The 16,713-nt window shown below is 40.3% G+C and overlaps 1 protein-coding gene across 1 annotated transcript in view; it reads left to right on the top strand.

Annotated features, from left to right (window-relative positions):
* The window catches only part of LOC106931785 (anoctamin-4), a 46,111-nt gene that overhangs the window by 15,123 nt on the left and 14,275 nt on the right, over positions 1-16,713 (top strand). Inside the window, exons 3-15 of the mRNA XM_088003110.1 lie at positions 1,594-1,818; positions 9,777-9,977; positions 10,083-10,231; positions 10,895-11,044; positions 12,535-12,635; positions 13,300-13,344; positions 13,408-13,539; positions 13,626-13,732; positions 13,956-14,011; positions 14,134-14,255; positions 14,897-15,031; positions 15,351-15,447; positions 16,274-16,334. Coding sequence (XP_087859236.1) covers positions 1,594-1,818; positions 9,777-9,977; positions 10,083-10,231; positions 10,895-11,044; positions 12,535-12,635; positions 13,300-13,344; positions 13,408-13,539; positions 13,626-13,732; positions 13,956-14,011; positions 14,134-14,255; positions 14,897-15,031; positions 15,351-15,447; positions 16,274-16,334 — 1,581 coding nt within the window. The remainder of the gene's footprint in view (positions 1-1,593; positions 1,819-9,776; positions 9,978-10,082; positions 10,232-10,894; positions 11,045-12,534; positions 12,636-13,299; positions 13,345-13,407; positions 13,540-13,625; positions 13,733-13,955; positions 14,012-14,133; positions 14,256-14,896; positions 15,032-15,350; positions 15,448-16,273; positions 16,335-16,713) is intronic.

Here is a 16,713-nt window from a genome sequence, read left to right as displayed (position 1 = left end):
TTCTTAAGCCTCTTTGCTACTAACTTGCTGGTGTCATTTACATTGTTGGAATGTAAACCGAACTTTGGTTTCAACTAGCTTGAGATGTTGGTTTATTATTTCATCAGAATGCTCTTTCTTCATGATTTCATCTATTTTGTGAAGTGCACCAGTGCCTCCTGCAGCAACACATCCACACAACATAACTGGATGTATATATATTTTCTTTTTTGTTCCTTTGTTTACAACTTTTATTTAAAAAAATGTATTTGTTTTCTTTTCATATTTTAAAATTATAATTATGTGGGAGCAGAATAATCTGTGAAAGTTTTTTTTTATCTCCTATGCTTTCCCCCAGTTATCCCAGTACTAACTTCAGAAATACACCAGAAAGTCAGAAACAACCAATCAGAGCCAGGAGTAGGGTCTTAGTGCTGTCAATCACTCTCATTCTCAGCCCCTCCCACCTGCTCTATGCTGCACTACAACTGGTTCACCAGAACATAGCCTGTCACAAATGCTAATACTAGTTAGCACTGCCACTGATGATGGTGGATAAACAGTTTTTCTGTAACAATAAGTTGTTTTTCCACCATTAACACAATGAGCATTGTACAGGAGGATGATTGACAGCGTTAAGACCCTCCTCCTGGCTCTGATTGTTTTTGACAGGTTGTTAGTAGACCTTCATAGTTAGCTCTGGGAGGAGGTGGAGGAGTTAGATTTTTTTTCCACAGATTAACTGTCTTATCCCATATTGTCAAGACATGATGACAGTTATGAAGAACACATATTTTTGTAAAAGTTATGTACTGCATTCTCAAGGGGTATAATATGCATTCTTTTTTTATTCGTTTCTTGTTTAGAGTGAATTTTAGTGCATCTCTTTTCCTCCTGTTTAAAACGGGGATTTAACTCACAGTAAATGCAATAGTTTTACTGTTGCAATCAGTCTAATGGGTAACTACTCTGGATGTCCACTTTATTGTTCTGTATTGCTAAAATACTTTTAGCAGCAGATTCCTCTCTGTTTCGGCTGTCTGGTTGTGTTTTCGCTGTCATAAAAGGGCGAGAGGTTCATGTTGGACCCTTCCACCTCTAAAAGACAGATCTGAAGTGGCTGGCAGCAGAAAGCCCAGCTGCTCCGGGTCACCAGTCTTAGAGACCTTGTAAAAGTGAAGGAAAAGCCTGCGGAGGGGAAATCGAAGGCCGGAGGCAAGCCGAGCTGGATCAGCAGTCTGCACGTCTTCACAAAGCGGAGAGGGCAGCAGATAAAAAGACTGGCTGGCAGAGGCTTCCAGCTTTTCACTCTGATGAACCAGCACTGGAACATCTGCTGTTAATGATTAGTCATTCAGAATGCAGTTAAAATAATTATTTCCACATATCTGTACTTAGAAAAAAATGTTCTTACTTCTTCATTTTTGCTCTAGAGTGTGTAACTTGACATTTAAGCAGAAAAAGACAAAGCTCAGATGGGCACGTTATTTTCTGACACCACTAGATGGCAGTGTTGTTTTACTAAAACCCTCTTCACAGATGTTCTCATTCTGAGTGTTGATTGTTTTTTGTTTGTTTGTTTGTTTGCCGTTTGTTTTTCTTTTTTTTTGACAGGGTTTGAACTCGGGGGTCAGGTGGCGATCGGCTTTTCCCATTGGAAGAGTCCTGTCCAATCGAGCAGCCAGAATCTCTACAGTCCAGATGGCGTTCGCTCCGAGGCTTCGGCGGCCCCACCCATTGGCGAGCATGCCGAGCCGGTGTCCTGCCCGGCGTCGCTCTCCATCAACCCGCTGCCCACCTGCAGCGCCAGTCAGGAGACGCTGTGCGACAGCAGCACAAGTAGGTTAGACGATGTGGTGGATGAGACCCCTGAAATCCGGTCTAGTTGAGTCCAAAACCACTCTCTCTACCTTAGCTGAAGGCCATACACTTGAGAGAGCTGGTCTTTATGGAAGACCAGCTTCCATAAAGAAGCTTTTCAAAGTCCTTAAAACTCCCATTCAAAGTTTGACACAAACCATGTGGAAAACACGGCAAACATGTAGGAGACGTTGCTATGTTCACAAGAGACCAAGACTAAACTTTCTGCCTACGTTCAAAATGGTTAATCCACTGGAAAACACTAAACCTGTTCAAAAAACTGAATATACCTTCATTATCTTAAAATTTGGTGTCAGTAGAATTTTGCTGTGGAGCTTTTTTTCGGATGGGACAGGAACGCTTTTCATATTAGAGCAAAATGGAAGGAGCCAAGTTCTGGGCAATCGTTTATCAATCATTTATTGATATCGCTCTTTACATGACCCAAGTGGTTGCGTTTCCATTGGCCATAAAATTGCGCAATTGGACATTTTGAAAATAAATTTGCTTATTGGAAACTCGCCAATTTTGAAAAAGATTTCCAACAATTATGTCAAGTCCTCCAGGTCGTGAAGCAACAAAGAAGCTTAAGACCGCCGTACCACCACCACCGTCTTTGACTCTTTTTTGTGTTCATCATATGCCAGGTGTTATGAGACAAAAACATTCAGAAATATTACATTTTTGTCTCATCAATCCTTTTCCAGAAAGTATTATGGATCTTGAAGGTATTTTTTTTTTTTGGCAAATGAGAGACTGGCTTTTGTGTTGTATTTGGTCAGAATGGGTTTTCTCATTGGAACTCTCCTATGGAAGCCGCTTACCTTACCTGTGCTCTACAGGGTTTCAGATGTTGCTTTGGGTTCTTTGAGGCCTCATGGATCAGTCCTTGATCTACCTCAAATTACTCTCAAATGACCTAAATTATTTTCGAGACTCCATTACTTAGTTACCTAAATTACCTTTGACGGCAACAAAGTTACCTTGGCAGGTAACTGTGTTATTGCTTTTTGAGAGTGTACTTCATGTCTACAGCAGGTCATACATTAGGGATTTTGTGATAATTCTGTCCTAATGAGGCATAAAGGAGACCCAGGTGCAGAGGAATTTGTAGAGCAGGAAGTATAATGAAAATAATAATCAAAACAACAGATAGCAAAAACTAACAGGAGACACAAAAACTGGAGCAACTACTAGAGTGCAGGCAGTTCGGTGGATAGTAATGGAAGTGATAAACAATGTAACTGGAAAGCTTAAATATACCGAGAAGGGAGTGGAAATGACAGAGGAGCTAATTACAGGTGAGTGGATGTAGCTGGGGAATGGACCAGGTAGGCTGATGGTGAGGTGGAAAATAATCAAAGCTAAAAGAATCAGAAGGGGGAAAGAAAACCTGAAACTAATAAAACAGTAAACGGAAATACTAATGTAAGGAAACAAATCCAGAACACGAATAATGGGACTCATTGGACTGACACCAGGAATTAACAAAAATGGCAAAATATAAGGAAAGAAACTATAAAGAAATGATCAAGACGGAAAATAACTGAAGCTAAAAGTCCAAACATTAATGTTTCATAACAACTGCAGATCTTTCAATAATGAAAACTCCTTGTATATGATGTAAATTTATGTGATATGATGGGGGGGATAGGAAAAAAGAACAAATTGGGAGTAATACGGCAATAACATTATCTCATCTTTTAATTTGTATTAACATTTTTAATGTTGACCCGGCCCCTAGTTTCCGTGGCGATTTTTGCCCTTGAGTCTCCATGGAAGCTACCTGCTGACACTGTAATCGGTGCCAACTGTCATTGTGCTGTGCTGCCGCAACACTGCCACATCCAGCACTCTCTTCCCATTGGCCCGCTGTCAGAGCAAGCCTGACATCTGATTGGCTGGCGTTGAAGAAGCCGATGAGCGCCATACATACACACACGCACACACACACACACACCCTCACTACATCTCCTCTCTCTCCCTGACACTGTAAACATCCTGCTCATGCTTGAGCGTTCCTTCTTCTTTCTTTGAGGATATTTTGAATGCCAGCCTCTCCATGCCAGAGCGGCCAAAGCGCGCGCGTGCATCCCTGCGCGTCTGGGATGTTGACTTGGTCGCTACGGTGATGGGGTAAAAAGTGTGCAGGGGGGAGGGGAGATGCTGCTTTCCCTCGTGGGACGCCGTGTTTGTTTGTTTGTGTCCCTCGGCGAGGCCGTTCGCCGGCGCTGGAGGGAAAACACGGGCTGACCGAGTGTGTGTGCAAGCGTGCGTGTTTGCATGTTTATATGTGGAGGAGTCCTTCTGGCTGTTTTGACATTTGCTTCAGCTCAGCTGGGAAGCCCCCCCCTTCCATCCCCAGCCCCGCTGTCCCCTCTCTCCTCCGCTCTGAGGGGTGAAGCTGCCTCTGTCTCTGCCCACCTCCACACGGTGAGTGTTGTCAAGTTGTCTTGAAGCGAAGGCAGCTTGTTCTTCAGAGTGCTGCAGTGCTCTCCTTCATGCGTTGCTGTGTCCTCCTCCTCTCACTCACCTTTACCCCTGGCTCATTCCTCACACTCGGCTCCCCCGTGACCATGCAAGCATATGACCTTCAGTCGCTGTCGCTGTGACAGTGAACTCTTAGTTTTTTTTTTATACACTTCTCCATCATGCATGATGCATTGCTCCGAACACACTCAGAAAGGTCATGTCATTGACGCTGGAGAGCGTGAGTGAGGGTCCTGCTGGATGTGCGGCAATGGAATCTCCATCATTCCCTGACAGGGAATAAAAGACACATCCAAGGACGATGATGGGCACATCCAGATGGAGGAAACGGTTTTCCTGACACCGATCTGCAAACCACACACACGCACACACATACACATGCACACATGCACACTGTTGTCTCTGTTTTCCTCTGTGACACAGAAGATCTAAAAGCGGCTGTAGAACAGATACAACCATTTTCTCCAAAACTATACAGTTCTTTGAATAAAAATACCACAGATATCTTTTTTGTTTGTTTTTTGCTTAATATTATACATAAAGGGGACGTATAACGCAAAGTTTATAATTTCCACTTTTTTGTACTTCCATTTCGGTTTCTGTTGCTTCTAAAAACAGCCAAAAGAAAAAACAAAAAACCCTCAACAAGATGTTTAGTTTTTGTTTGACAATATGTCAATGTTTTTTGGTGACTGGAAAATGTGCCCTTTCAAATACCTCAAGAAGTCACAAATCAACAGATCACATCAACACGCCCCACCCTCATCCAGCCCATCACCTAGCAACCAAGTGGAGTTCCAGCACATTTGGTCAGCTGGTCTCTTCATAAAAATCCATATTCCCATCATGTTTTAGTGTGTCTGTCCATAACTTCTGGAATCCAATATTAATATTTTCCAGTATCCTCATATCATGATGTTCCTTCCTCCTAAACACACTGTTGGTATGTTGTGTTTGGGGTGTTGTGCAGTGCAACTATTCCTCTAAACATGCAGTGTGAAATGGAATTGAAACCACTCACTGATAATTCTAATAGAGTTCAGCTCTTTTCTTGGCTTTCTACACATACTTCACCTCCTTTTTGTAAAGTGTTTAAAATGCATATTTCATTCCTCTTTATTACTCGTAATTATTCATTTATTTGGGTGGATATTTTCGTCTGTGGAATATTTGGACTGCTCATGCCTATTTTCCTCACTAATATTTAGGCAGAACTACTGTCTTAAAGTGGAACAAGACATCAGGGATCTGTAAATAAAAAAAAAATTCATGCAATATAATTTTAAACTGAAACAAAAGATAAACTGTGTTTGATGTAGCATTAATGAGACGTCTTGAGCTGCCTAACTCCCACACAGGAATGTTTATGAGTATAAATACCTTGTATGGCCTGAGAGGGCAGAAACACTGGCACGGCCTCAAAACTGGAAAAGCACCATAAAATTCCATACACTCATTAAATATATATCTGACACACTAACATACAATCACAGCCTACTTTATGCTGCTCTTATTCCTTGTCATAAACTACAGGCTATAAAAACTTAAGATTCTTACACAAAACTGTTGAGCTGAGCCTACTACCCTACTGATTTGACTAATGATGATATTAGGCAGCAAGGGAACATTGTTGATGTTAAAAAAGGAAAAAAAAATTAGAATATTTGAGTGAGTTTGACTATTTCTGGATCCCAGTGTCTCGAAAACTAAAGTTTTGGTTTGGAGTGGTCAGTATCTATCAGAAATATTCTAAGGAATTGGCAACAGTGAACTGGTAACATGGTCATGGTTGAGCAAGAGCCATGGTGGACTGATAAGATGAAGCACATTTTTCTATAAATTTTCTTGTATATTATGGTGTATGTGTTGTTTGGAGAAGGCAAGTCAATGGAGAAGTTATGAGGCCTCTGGTAAAGTTCTGTTGAGAAACTATGGGTCCTTCCATCTGTTTGGATGCTACTTTGACCCACCTCCATCTAGCATACCTTGTGTACACTGCTATAAAGCTATAACCCTGAAGGTTATAGCTTCTTTCAGCCAGATATTGCACCTTGTCACTGAGAAAACTGAGTACTTGAGTTTTTGGACGTTGGCTGGCCTTCCAAATTCCTGGATTTCTTTACTGCGGCAAAGAAGTCCGATCCATTTAGGTGCCACTTTGCAACATACTGCTAACATACTGGAAACAGATACCTCAGCCCACATCCACATGTCAGGAGGATTCCAAGTCTCTCAAGGTTGTCTTGTGGCTTGTCAGTGTAGATTTATCTTAGAATTTAGTCTTCAGACAGAATGTATTTGCCATGTCAAATAAAAATCTATTCTTCTACTTACAAGGTACAGTATGCCAGTTGGACGTATCCCAAGAGCCACATCTTAGACTCAAAAAGCTTCTGTTAGCCTGAGAAATGCTGAAGTTTATGCCAAAAATGTTAGCGAAAACAAAAAAAACTGAACAATGATTGCTCATGTGGAGGTGTTGCCAAGAAAAAGGTTTGGAAAGATGCATCTGGGTGAAACCCAAGGCTCATTGAAAAATGTATTCTGGACAGAATAAATTAATTCACCAGACTCACAAGTTAGGACCAAGCAACATGTGCATGGCAAGGGAACAACTCCTGCATTCCCCAAAAGTAATGTAATGCCTATTACATTTAGTTCTATAAAACATTCTCATTTTCACTTCTCTTTTATGAGTTTTCAGTTGATGCTGCGATCAAAATATGTTTGAACTACCAATACCTTTCCCTATTAGGTTTCAACCCTGGGATATGACAATCAAAATGTTTTGAAATTTATTCTGAGAGTATGTAAAAAATAATCCAAGAACCAGCAATTAATTCAGTACAACAGTGTGAAAACATTGGTTTATGGTTGTTATTTTCTGTCTTTTCACCCTGGAAGCTACTAATCGTTTGAGAAATGATTGAATGGAATCAGTGAAAGCAACCGATGCTCGTTCTGTTTCTTCACTGATGCCTGGCTGTCAATGACTCTCACCAGCAGTCTAAATATTTCAGCCTTGTATGAATAAATGCATTTTGATCGGTTGGAATGCTTTGGAGATATAAAAGGGAGAAAGCAATAGCCAGATGAAAGGGTATCTGATGAAACTGAGATCTGAGGATGAGGTCAGTTTCTCTTTTCTTTTATGTGCGCTCCCATCAGTTCACCATGCGATCTCAGATGTAGCTTGCGTTACACACGCACCGCCGGACCCGTTCATGTTTCATTGATGCATTGTTTAACCCGTCACGGTGTGACCCGTCGGCGCAGCAGCATGACGTAAGCTAATCTGTAACATCCTAGTCCCCAGACAGCTAACATTTATAGTAAGCAATTCTACTTTCCACTAATGAGAGCAAGGTTGACGTTCTGTAGCGACTAAGGAAATGGGGTCGCCAATACATCAAATACTGGAAGTGAAGTCAAAAAGCTAAAACAGTGGAGCGCTTCTGATATTTTTATGCAACAGTTGGAGAATTCCACACAAAATCAAAAATTGTAGGTAAAAGATGACAAAAAAGCACCAATTAAGACAATAGTGCCAAAAAAAAGAGTGAACATTTGGTAAAGCATTGAAGTCTGATGTTTCAGGCCCAACTTGTCTATCCAAATTTGCTAAGTTTGTACCTAAATACTGACACAAATTGGAATTATGAAAATAAATTTTCTACGTTAAAAAACCCCCCAAAAAACTCAAATTTTTCGCTAAAAAGCTTTTCCGCTCGGATGAGATGGTTTTTAGGTCGAATCGACAGTGGAAACAGTTTTTTTGCATCACACAAGTCACATGACCAACAACCAGATGCTGCTACTGATGAAAAATGCGAAGAAGTCAACAGGAAGTGGTAGGAAGACGACGACGCAGCTTATTTTCATTGATGACTTATTCATTGATGGAAACACACCAGTTGAGAAATTTTTTTTTTTTGTTGCTTTTTTGTTTACATCAGAGGACTATAGATGACTATAGATGACACACATGTGTGTGTTTTGCTCACACATGTGTGCAAAACATCACATGTGTGATGTTTTGCACACATTTGTAATGGAAATGCAGCTAGTATGACAGCAGCTTTAGTTTGCTTCCATTTTAAGAACTTAAACCCAGTATAGAGGACCCTTTAAGGACGACTGGCTGAGCAGTAACTTTGCTTGTTGGGAGTTTGATCTCTTACCGCTCGCTGCATCCATGGGCTCCGGTGTTTCACAGCATCAGCAGCTGATTAAAAGCTGCTTCCCCCCCACTTCTGTCTCTCTCGCTTTCTTACTATGCCTCAGCAGAAAAATTCAGCTGAGTCACATTTGCTGTCACAAACGAAGGCAGTCATTAAGGACCGAAGGTTAAAAAAAGGAGTCAATCTAGTTGAGAAAAATTCCCAGTTATCTTGTGGTTTTATTGACCGGTGCAGCTTTTAATGTTTCTTTTTTCAGTGTTAAGCCTTATGAATGATAACAGATGACACACTGGCTCCTGATTCCTTTTTTTCTTCTTTGCAAATTATGGTGCCAAACAGGTTAGGACCAGGAGTACTGCATAGCATTATTGGAAACCTCATCGCAACACTAGCTGTGTTTCCATTACTAATGTGCTCAAAACTTTGCAGATATTCCCATACAGTAAAAAATAAAAAAAAAACATAATTTTGTAATTGTGGTGTTTCCATTAACTAATACAACTGAAATCACACATGAATATGTTTGTCCATGTTATAGTTCATAAAAAAATTAATACTACCCTTCTCCTGACACTTCCTGTTGACTTTGTCATTTTCGTCAGTAGTAACATCCAGTTGTTGATCACGTGACTCGTGATGTGAAAAAAAGTGTTTCTATTGCAGCGAAAGACGCGAACTTCGATACAGTCGAATAACCCACTCATCCAAGAAACTTTAGGGGAGTTTTTTGTAATTAGTGTGTAATTTTTATTTTTTATTTTTATTTTTTGTAAGTCCAATTTGCAACAGTTCATGGTCAATGGAAGTGCAGCTAGTGTTTGTGGAATTATGTTATGGAAAATCTTAGGAATTCTGAAACCTGGACTATTGAAAACTTTCAAATACACATTCACGCAAACATTAGCATGAAGTCGAGCAGCTAAAGCATTTCCCTTTGAATACATCTCCCAGAATGCCATGCAGTCCTGGTTCAGAGTTCAGTTCTATTATCTATTGATATCGATCACGTGTCAGTTGCGATATATACTGTTATTGATTTACTGGTCAACCTTACCATTAGGACAGTTCAACCTAAAGCAGAAATAATTGTAGTGTTGTCACTCTAAACCTCTTTATATCAACAGAGGAAGCACATAGCCCTCTAAAAAAAAAAAAAGAAAAACGTCTGTTTCAGTTTGGTACTGTAGCTCAGAGTGGACATGCTGCTTTTGCATCACCGTGAAGTGTGCAAAGACACAATTCACGAGTTTCCCTGCGTTTCTGCAGATGTGAGTTTATCTCTACATGGATCTGAGCCCAAGCAGCAGAGCCCGCACCGACACAGAGAGCTGCAGCGGCCCTCGGTCTCTGGCTACCAGCCCGCCGACAGACCCCTCGCGTTCCTGTACCGAGAGAGGGACGGCGTCATGGAGGAGTCGTCGGCCGAAACCCTGGACTCCAGCACTCAGGGCGACGTGCCTCCACTGGGTGGGGACTTTTGAAGACGTATATTTCCACGTGTCTAGTTTTATTTAATTTTTTTTCTCTCTCTCCAGATAATTTAGTTTATTTTCTCACCCGTCTTTGCGTTAGCCGTGAAGGACGTCCAGGTGGTGCTGCAGAAAGAACGGTCCGACGGCATCAGCACCCCGTCCAGAGACGACGACTCCACCCTCCAGAATCCGGGAACTCACAGCAGCATCCTGGACGACAACAGCAAGTCGCAGTCAGCCGTCCCGGAGGTAGACTAAGAAAAAAATAAACCTAGAAAACACAAAAAGCAGTGTCCAATTGATTATTTGATACTATCCAAACCAGCCTAGCCATCTGTTAAAAACAGGAATTGTCCCACTTATTACACTGCAAAAACACAAAATTTTACCAAGTGTTTTGGTCTAGATTCACTGTGACTATACCAGTAAACTTGAAATTAGACCAATTAACATATAAATTTTCAGCTAGATATAGATGTTTTAAGGCAATAATTGATGGAAAGTACGAGTTCAACTGGCAGATTGTTTCACTTATAATGGAAAAATGTCGTTATAAGTGAAATAATCTGCCAGTGGAACTCGTACTTTTCATCAATATTAAGGAACTATTGTCTTAAAACAGGTTGCTATATCTTACTGAAGTTAGTCGTAAGTCAGTTTTGTCTTAATTCAAGCATACTAACATATTTGCACTAAAAAGTAAACCATTTTCATAGCAACTGAAGGTGACATAGTTACTTGATTGTGCTATAAAATGACACTATGTGCCTGGAAAGTACATAAAACTGCCTCTTTAAGGTTTTTAAACAATTAAAACAGTTCTGAAGATCTGAGGTTCGGGTGTGAGGTAAATAGTTTGATGTAACTCAGGTGCTTTCTTTTCTGATCTTCTCTCTGACTGTTTGTCCACAGAGGAGGAACAAATCTAGTGGACTTTGCTTCGGCGACGGAAAAAGTCTCATAGACTACATCCTGGTTTACAGGAAGTCCAGCTCCCAGTCCGAGAAGAGGGAGATGTTTGAGAGGAACATCCGCGCCGAAGGGCTACGCATGGAAAAGGAGGTAAGGGGAAGCAAAATACATATGTGCCACGTGACTAGAGCTTAGCGAGTTGTGTCTTTTTCATAAATATTTAGCTTGCTAATAGGTATTAAGGATGAGGTCATGGTCATAATGTGAGATTTATAAAAACCTTGTTCAAAACTGCAAGTACCCTGGATTCACCATTACTGTTGTAGGCTGTGACAATAATACTGCAAAAGGATAACACAAATAAAACGTTCTCCTGGATGTGCTATAGCAGTTAAATTTTAAGCATTTATGGGGGATGGTGGCGAAACATGAAACTGTTGCTGCGCAAGTTACTCAACAGGTTGTTGCTCGGTAACCAAAGAGTGAGTTAGTTACTAGATGCCTCCAACCTAGCTTAGCTCGCTGTCAGAGGTTAAGAATGCTGTGAATATTGAATATTCTATCAGACATATAATTTATTGATATTGATCACGTGTCTTACCGCGATATATATTGTTATTGATTTATTGTCCAGCCCTAGATCCTAGTGCAAAAACCTTCATATACTCACAGGTGACTTTTTAGCAAGTTATAGGAGCTTGTTTGAAGTCAAGAGATTTTTTCAAATATTATAAGTTAAATCGTCTTGTTAAAATGTCTGCTGGCAGAATATTTCACTGATAACTAGTACTTTTTCATCAATATTACAGAACTAATGACTTACAACAGGCTCCTATATCTTGCTGAAAAGTTACTCATAAGTTAGTTTTGTTTTATTTCAAGTGTACTAAGATATTTGCTTTAGAAAGTAGATCAAAAATACTTGATAAGATTTTGTGTTTTTAGAGCGTGGTTACTCTTTACCAGACAAAATTATTTTGATAGCAACTGAGTAGCGTTTTATGAAACAGCTTGGTCTGTTTCATGACATAGAGAGGAACTTTAGCCTGTTTCTCTCTTCAGGTCTTAGTAGAGAGGGACGGGTTGCCATCTTCGCCTACACACCCAGAATCTTATTAAGGTCTTATGAAATTGTGTAACACATTCAGTCTTACCAACGCAAATCTTAAACCACTCAGTGCTTTAGTGCCAGCTTTGAAATCCGAGGATAAGAACTCTAACTCCCACCTCAAAATCAAGAGATTTGATGATGCTGCTGTGAAGTCGTCTCTTGGAATTGGGAAATTTCTGGATCATCTCTGATCTTTCAAGCCCGTCTTTGATGTAGCAGCACCCGCGTCGCGATTGGAGCATCTAGAGGACGATCAATGAAACTCTCTGAGCTCTCAGCCGTGGGTGTTTCTTTCACGGAGTCATTCGGTTATTTTTAGATCTCCTACTAGTCGTTTGCAGATCGTCATACTTTAAACGAAACACCCACGCTGCTGGAACGTACAGAGAGTAAAGGATGCTGATGCCGAGAGGCCTGAGGGAAAGTAGCTCTCCGCGGTTACTGAAACTGTTTTGCTTTGTGTGTGTGTGTGTGTGTGTGTGTGTGTGTGTGTGTGTGTGTGTGTGTGTGTGTTTGCTGTTCTGCGCAGGCCTCTTTAACAAACAGTGATGTGATCTTCCTGAAGCTGCATGCGCCGTGGGATGTTCTGTGCCGCTATGCGGAGCTCATGAACATCCGCATGCCATTCAGGTGAGAGTTTTCAGACTTGTGCAGTCATTCATCTGTGAAAAACAACAGCATTTGGCTTACATCTTCACTGGGGCGTCCATGTTAATGTGATAAACTATAACTGCTCTTTGATCCAGATTTTTAATTTTTGTCTTTTTTTTTCACGGTGAATGCTTGCCCTCAAAATCTTGTTTTTTGGGATTTTAATGGAACTTTTCATCTTGTTCAAGTCGATTTCTCTGGTTACAAAACAAACTGAGTCAAGTTTTTAGGCCTCCTTGTTCACATGTTTAAGTCTGCCCCCAAATTTTCTATTAGCATAATATTTGGGCTGATGGTGGGTCCAAAATTTTACTTTGTTGACCTTAAGTCACTTGGTATTGAATTGGGTGGTTCAGCAAAACACCCAGACAACATAATACTGCCACTCCTACAGTACCCAAGCTGGTTAGCTTCCTCCTTTTTTTGCTAGCATCTTTTTTTTTCTTGCTAGCTTCTTCCTTTTCTTGCTAGCATCTTTTTTAGTATTATTAAATCTCAGCAAGGAATAAAAAAGGTTGTATGCTTTTTCATACACATCATCAGTCACATACTGTAGGGGTATGTGTCCGTAATTACAGAACTTAATACCATTTTATCCCTGAGCTCAACGTTTTCTAAACCTTTGATCGTCAATCTTTGCCAGGAGGAAGATCTTTTACATGCACAGACGACACAAGTTTCTGAGCAGGTTAGTGTGGAAGTTATTTCAACTCAATAAGTCTGGTAGTTTTAAACGAAACCTCTCCTCCAGGATGGAGAAGCGCATCAACAAGTTTCGTGGATGGCTTCCCCGCAAGCCTATGAAGTTTGACAACGACACTCTGCCCTACTTGGAGGAGAACGAAAGCTTCACGGCTCCCTTCAGTCGATCAAGGATCCATCAGTGAGACTTTTTTATTTTAACTTAATCTCTTCTCTTGTGGTTTTGAAATCTTTTACATGTGTTTCTCACTCCCCCTTTCCTTTCAGTTTCATCATCCACAACAAAGACACGTTTTTCAACAACGCCACCAGAAGCCGGATCGTCCACCACATCCTTCAACGGGTCAAATATGAGGAGGGGAAAAACAAGATGGGTGAGTTTTCTCTGGATATTCAAAAGTCAACTTTTTTTTTTCTACTTTTAAAACTCTGAAAGTTTTCCAAAGTTGAAAATTTTCCAGTTTTGAAATGTAGAAATTTCCATGTTTTTTCTAGAATATATATTTTTTTATTTGGTGGGAATTTGTTCTTCATACGTTTCCGTGGATACTAGGCCTAACTTAACATCCCTACCATCTGTTTCCTCTCACTTTGCAGGACTGAATCGTCTTCTGACCAATAACTCGTACGAGGCGGCGTTCCCTCTTCATGAGGTAATCACATCCGCCTTCCTTTGCGGCTCTTGTTGTCGCTCACCTCCACCGCCTGTTTTCAGATCTTCACTGTTTGCTCCATTCGGCATGTTCAGGGTTTTCTTGTGTTTGAACCGCACCAGGGCAGCTACCACAGCAAAAACTCCATCCGGACCCACGGAGCAGAGAACCATCGGCACCTCCTGTATGAATGCTGGGCCTGGTGGGGGGTCTGGTACAAGTACCAACCACTGGACCTCATCAGGTGAGCAGGCAGCTATGTTTCAAATTGCATTTAACAGAAAATATTACAGTTGGCTGTAGATGCAACAATACAGTGCAACCTGTATTTGGGCTAATTTTCAATCTTAACCCCAGGTCTGTGCAATAACTGAAATTTGATGAAATCCAAACAATACTTTAATCCATTTGGGCCATTCTATTAATGCAGGAGGAATACATTTGCTGGAAATAAATAAAAAAAGGTTTAGATTAATCTCAGAAATTTTCAAGAAAAAACTTGGAAATTTTTGAGTTTGAAAAGTCCAAAAAATAGTTTGGGAAAAAAACCCAAAAAACCTCAGAAATTCTTGGAAATTTTGTAGAAAAAACTTGAAAATGTCTGAGTTTCACAAGTCAAACATTTTTTACTTTTGGGAGTTTTCTGGATTACAATAACATTTTATCTTTTTTACTTTTAAAACTCAAAGAGGAAAAAAAAAATCAGTGTATTTTCTAGAAAATTTCTTTTGTAGCAAATTTTCAACTTTTCAAACTCAGAAAATGCCTTGCTGTTTCAAAATTCCTGAGATGTTAGACAGAAATTTCCCTCTCATTCTTTCTGTCTGACCTGCTGTGGCCCTAACGCACCGTCATACTTCTTAACTTCCTCTGCTGCTGCTTCAGGAGGTATTTTGGCGAGAAGATCGGTCTGTACTTCGCTTGGCTCGGCTGGTACACGGGGATGCTGTTCCCTGCCGCCGTGGTCGGCCTCTTTGTGTTTCTCTACGGGGTTTTCACACTGGAGCACTGCGCGGTCAGGTAAACACTCAAACTCTGCTCTTTTTTTTTTTGTAACTAACCCTTGTAAGTTGTTCACTTTTTTGTTGGTAGACCAAGACAAAGAAAAAACCTATTTTTTGACATTTTCATACAAATAAAACCTTAAAAGCGCCGCTCACGTGGATTCTTCCTGAGTTAAAACTTTGTAGAGTCACTTGCAACTTCAGCTGCACGTCTACTTTACTACGTACGTTTTTATCCCCTCCTCCTCCCATGTGTGGTCGAACACATGAAGCCCCCGTTGTAAGGGACTAGGTTGTGTTTCATGCTGGTTAATTTGGTGGTTGCTTTTCTCCAGTAAAGAAATCTGCCAGGCCACCGACACCATCATGTGTCCCATATGCGACCAGTACTGCCCCTACCTGAGGCTGTCAGACAGCTGCATCTACGCAAAGGTGCGCTCAACAACCAGAGGAATACATGTGGTACTTTAACTAGGCCTGTCGCAATAAGCAATAAACCAATTTATCACATGAGAAATTGAAGTGAATTCAATCATTTCCATTTGCACGATTCATCATTTTTCTCTTTTCTCCCTATTTCTACTAAATACCGGATGACTAAAGTTTTCAGTCTGGTGCTTTGGTCTCAGCTAGACCTTTTTTTTTTTTTTTTTTAGGATAATTTTGTTTACAAAGACTTCATTCTTTTTTTTGGTGTTTCTGTTTTTTTTGTTTAGTTTGGATATTTAAAAGGTTTTCCACTTCCAGTGTTAAATGTTCATTAAAATTTAAAGTTTATTGATATTTGACAATGTGTTCTTGCCATTATTATGTCATTACCATTATATTACTTGAAAATGGTCCCAAAACAACATTTATCGCAACAACATCTCTGACAATTTATCGTTCCGTAAAATTTGTTATTGTGACAGGCCTACTTTTAATTAAATGTTTATGCTTTTCAGTTATGCTGAAGTTGTTATTGCATATGTTGCTTCCTTACTATTGTACTACTGGTAGGATATGTAAGGAATAATAATGATAATAATAATAATAATACATTTAATGTTTAATCATTTAAGCCTGTTTTGAGGTAGCATTTAATGAGTAAATAGCCATATAGGCTCAACAACAAAGATATTTATTGTTTCTAATCAGTTATTCAGCCATCAGATTGGTGTAGTGTGATTCTACCCATTGTGCTTTCAAGTGTTTGAGGAAGAACTGATCATTCATGCATTTGTTTGACAGTAAAACAAAGCCCTGTCTGTATTTTTAGGTCACCCATCTCTTTGACAATGGAGCGACTGTTTTCTTTGCCGTGTTCATGGCAGTGTGGGGTGAGTCCCTGTTAAACTGTTCCCCAACATTCCCAGTGTCTTGTGAGATCTCGTCTTGTCGCCCGAGTTTAGCGTCACCATCAGGCTAACGGCTCAGTCAAAGCTGAAATTCAAAACCTCAAGCTGAAATGCAGTGTTGGTGTCAGGGAAATGCGTTGCCCTCCTTCCAGGGTTCTTGCGGCTTTTGCTTCTTTTTGTGACGCGGAAATGTTTCAGAACATCAGACAAAGAACACCTGAGTAAAAACACGGAGCTGTTTTTCTCAAAATCATTTCATTTCACCCTGAAACGTGACGAGTCGTGGCTGTCCCGTCTTAAATTGATGTGCGATACGGTGTCAGTGAAAATCTATTTTAAGGTGAGGATTATACGCTTTAAG

This window comes from Poecilia mexicana, unplaced genomic scaffold (genome assembly GCF_051168715.1).
Source record: "Poecilia mexicana isolate PSO_F unplaced genomic scaffold, ASM5116871v1 scaffold_23, whole genome shotgun sequence".
NCBI lineage: Eukaryota > Metazoa > Chordata > Actinopteri > Cyprinodontiformes > Poeciliidae > Poecilia > Poecilia mexicana.
Note: the sequence above shows the minus strand (reverse complement) of the source record. Positions and strands in the feature narration are given on the sequence as shown.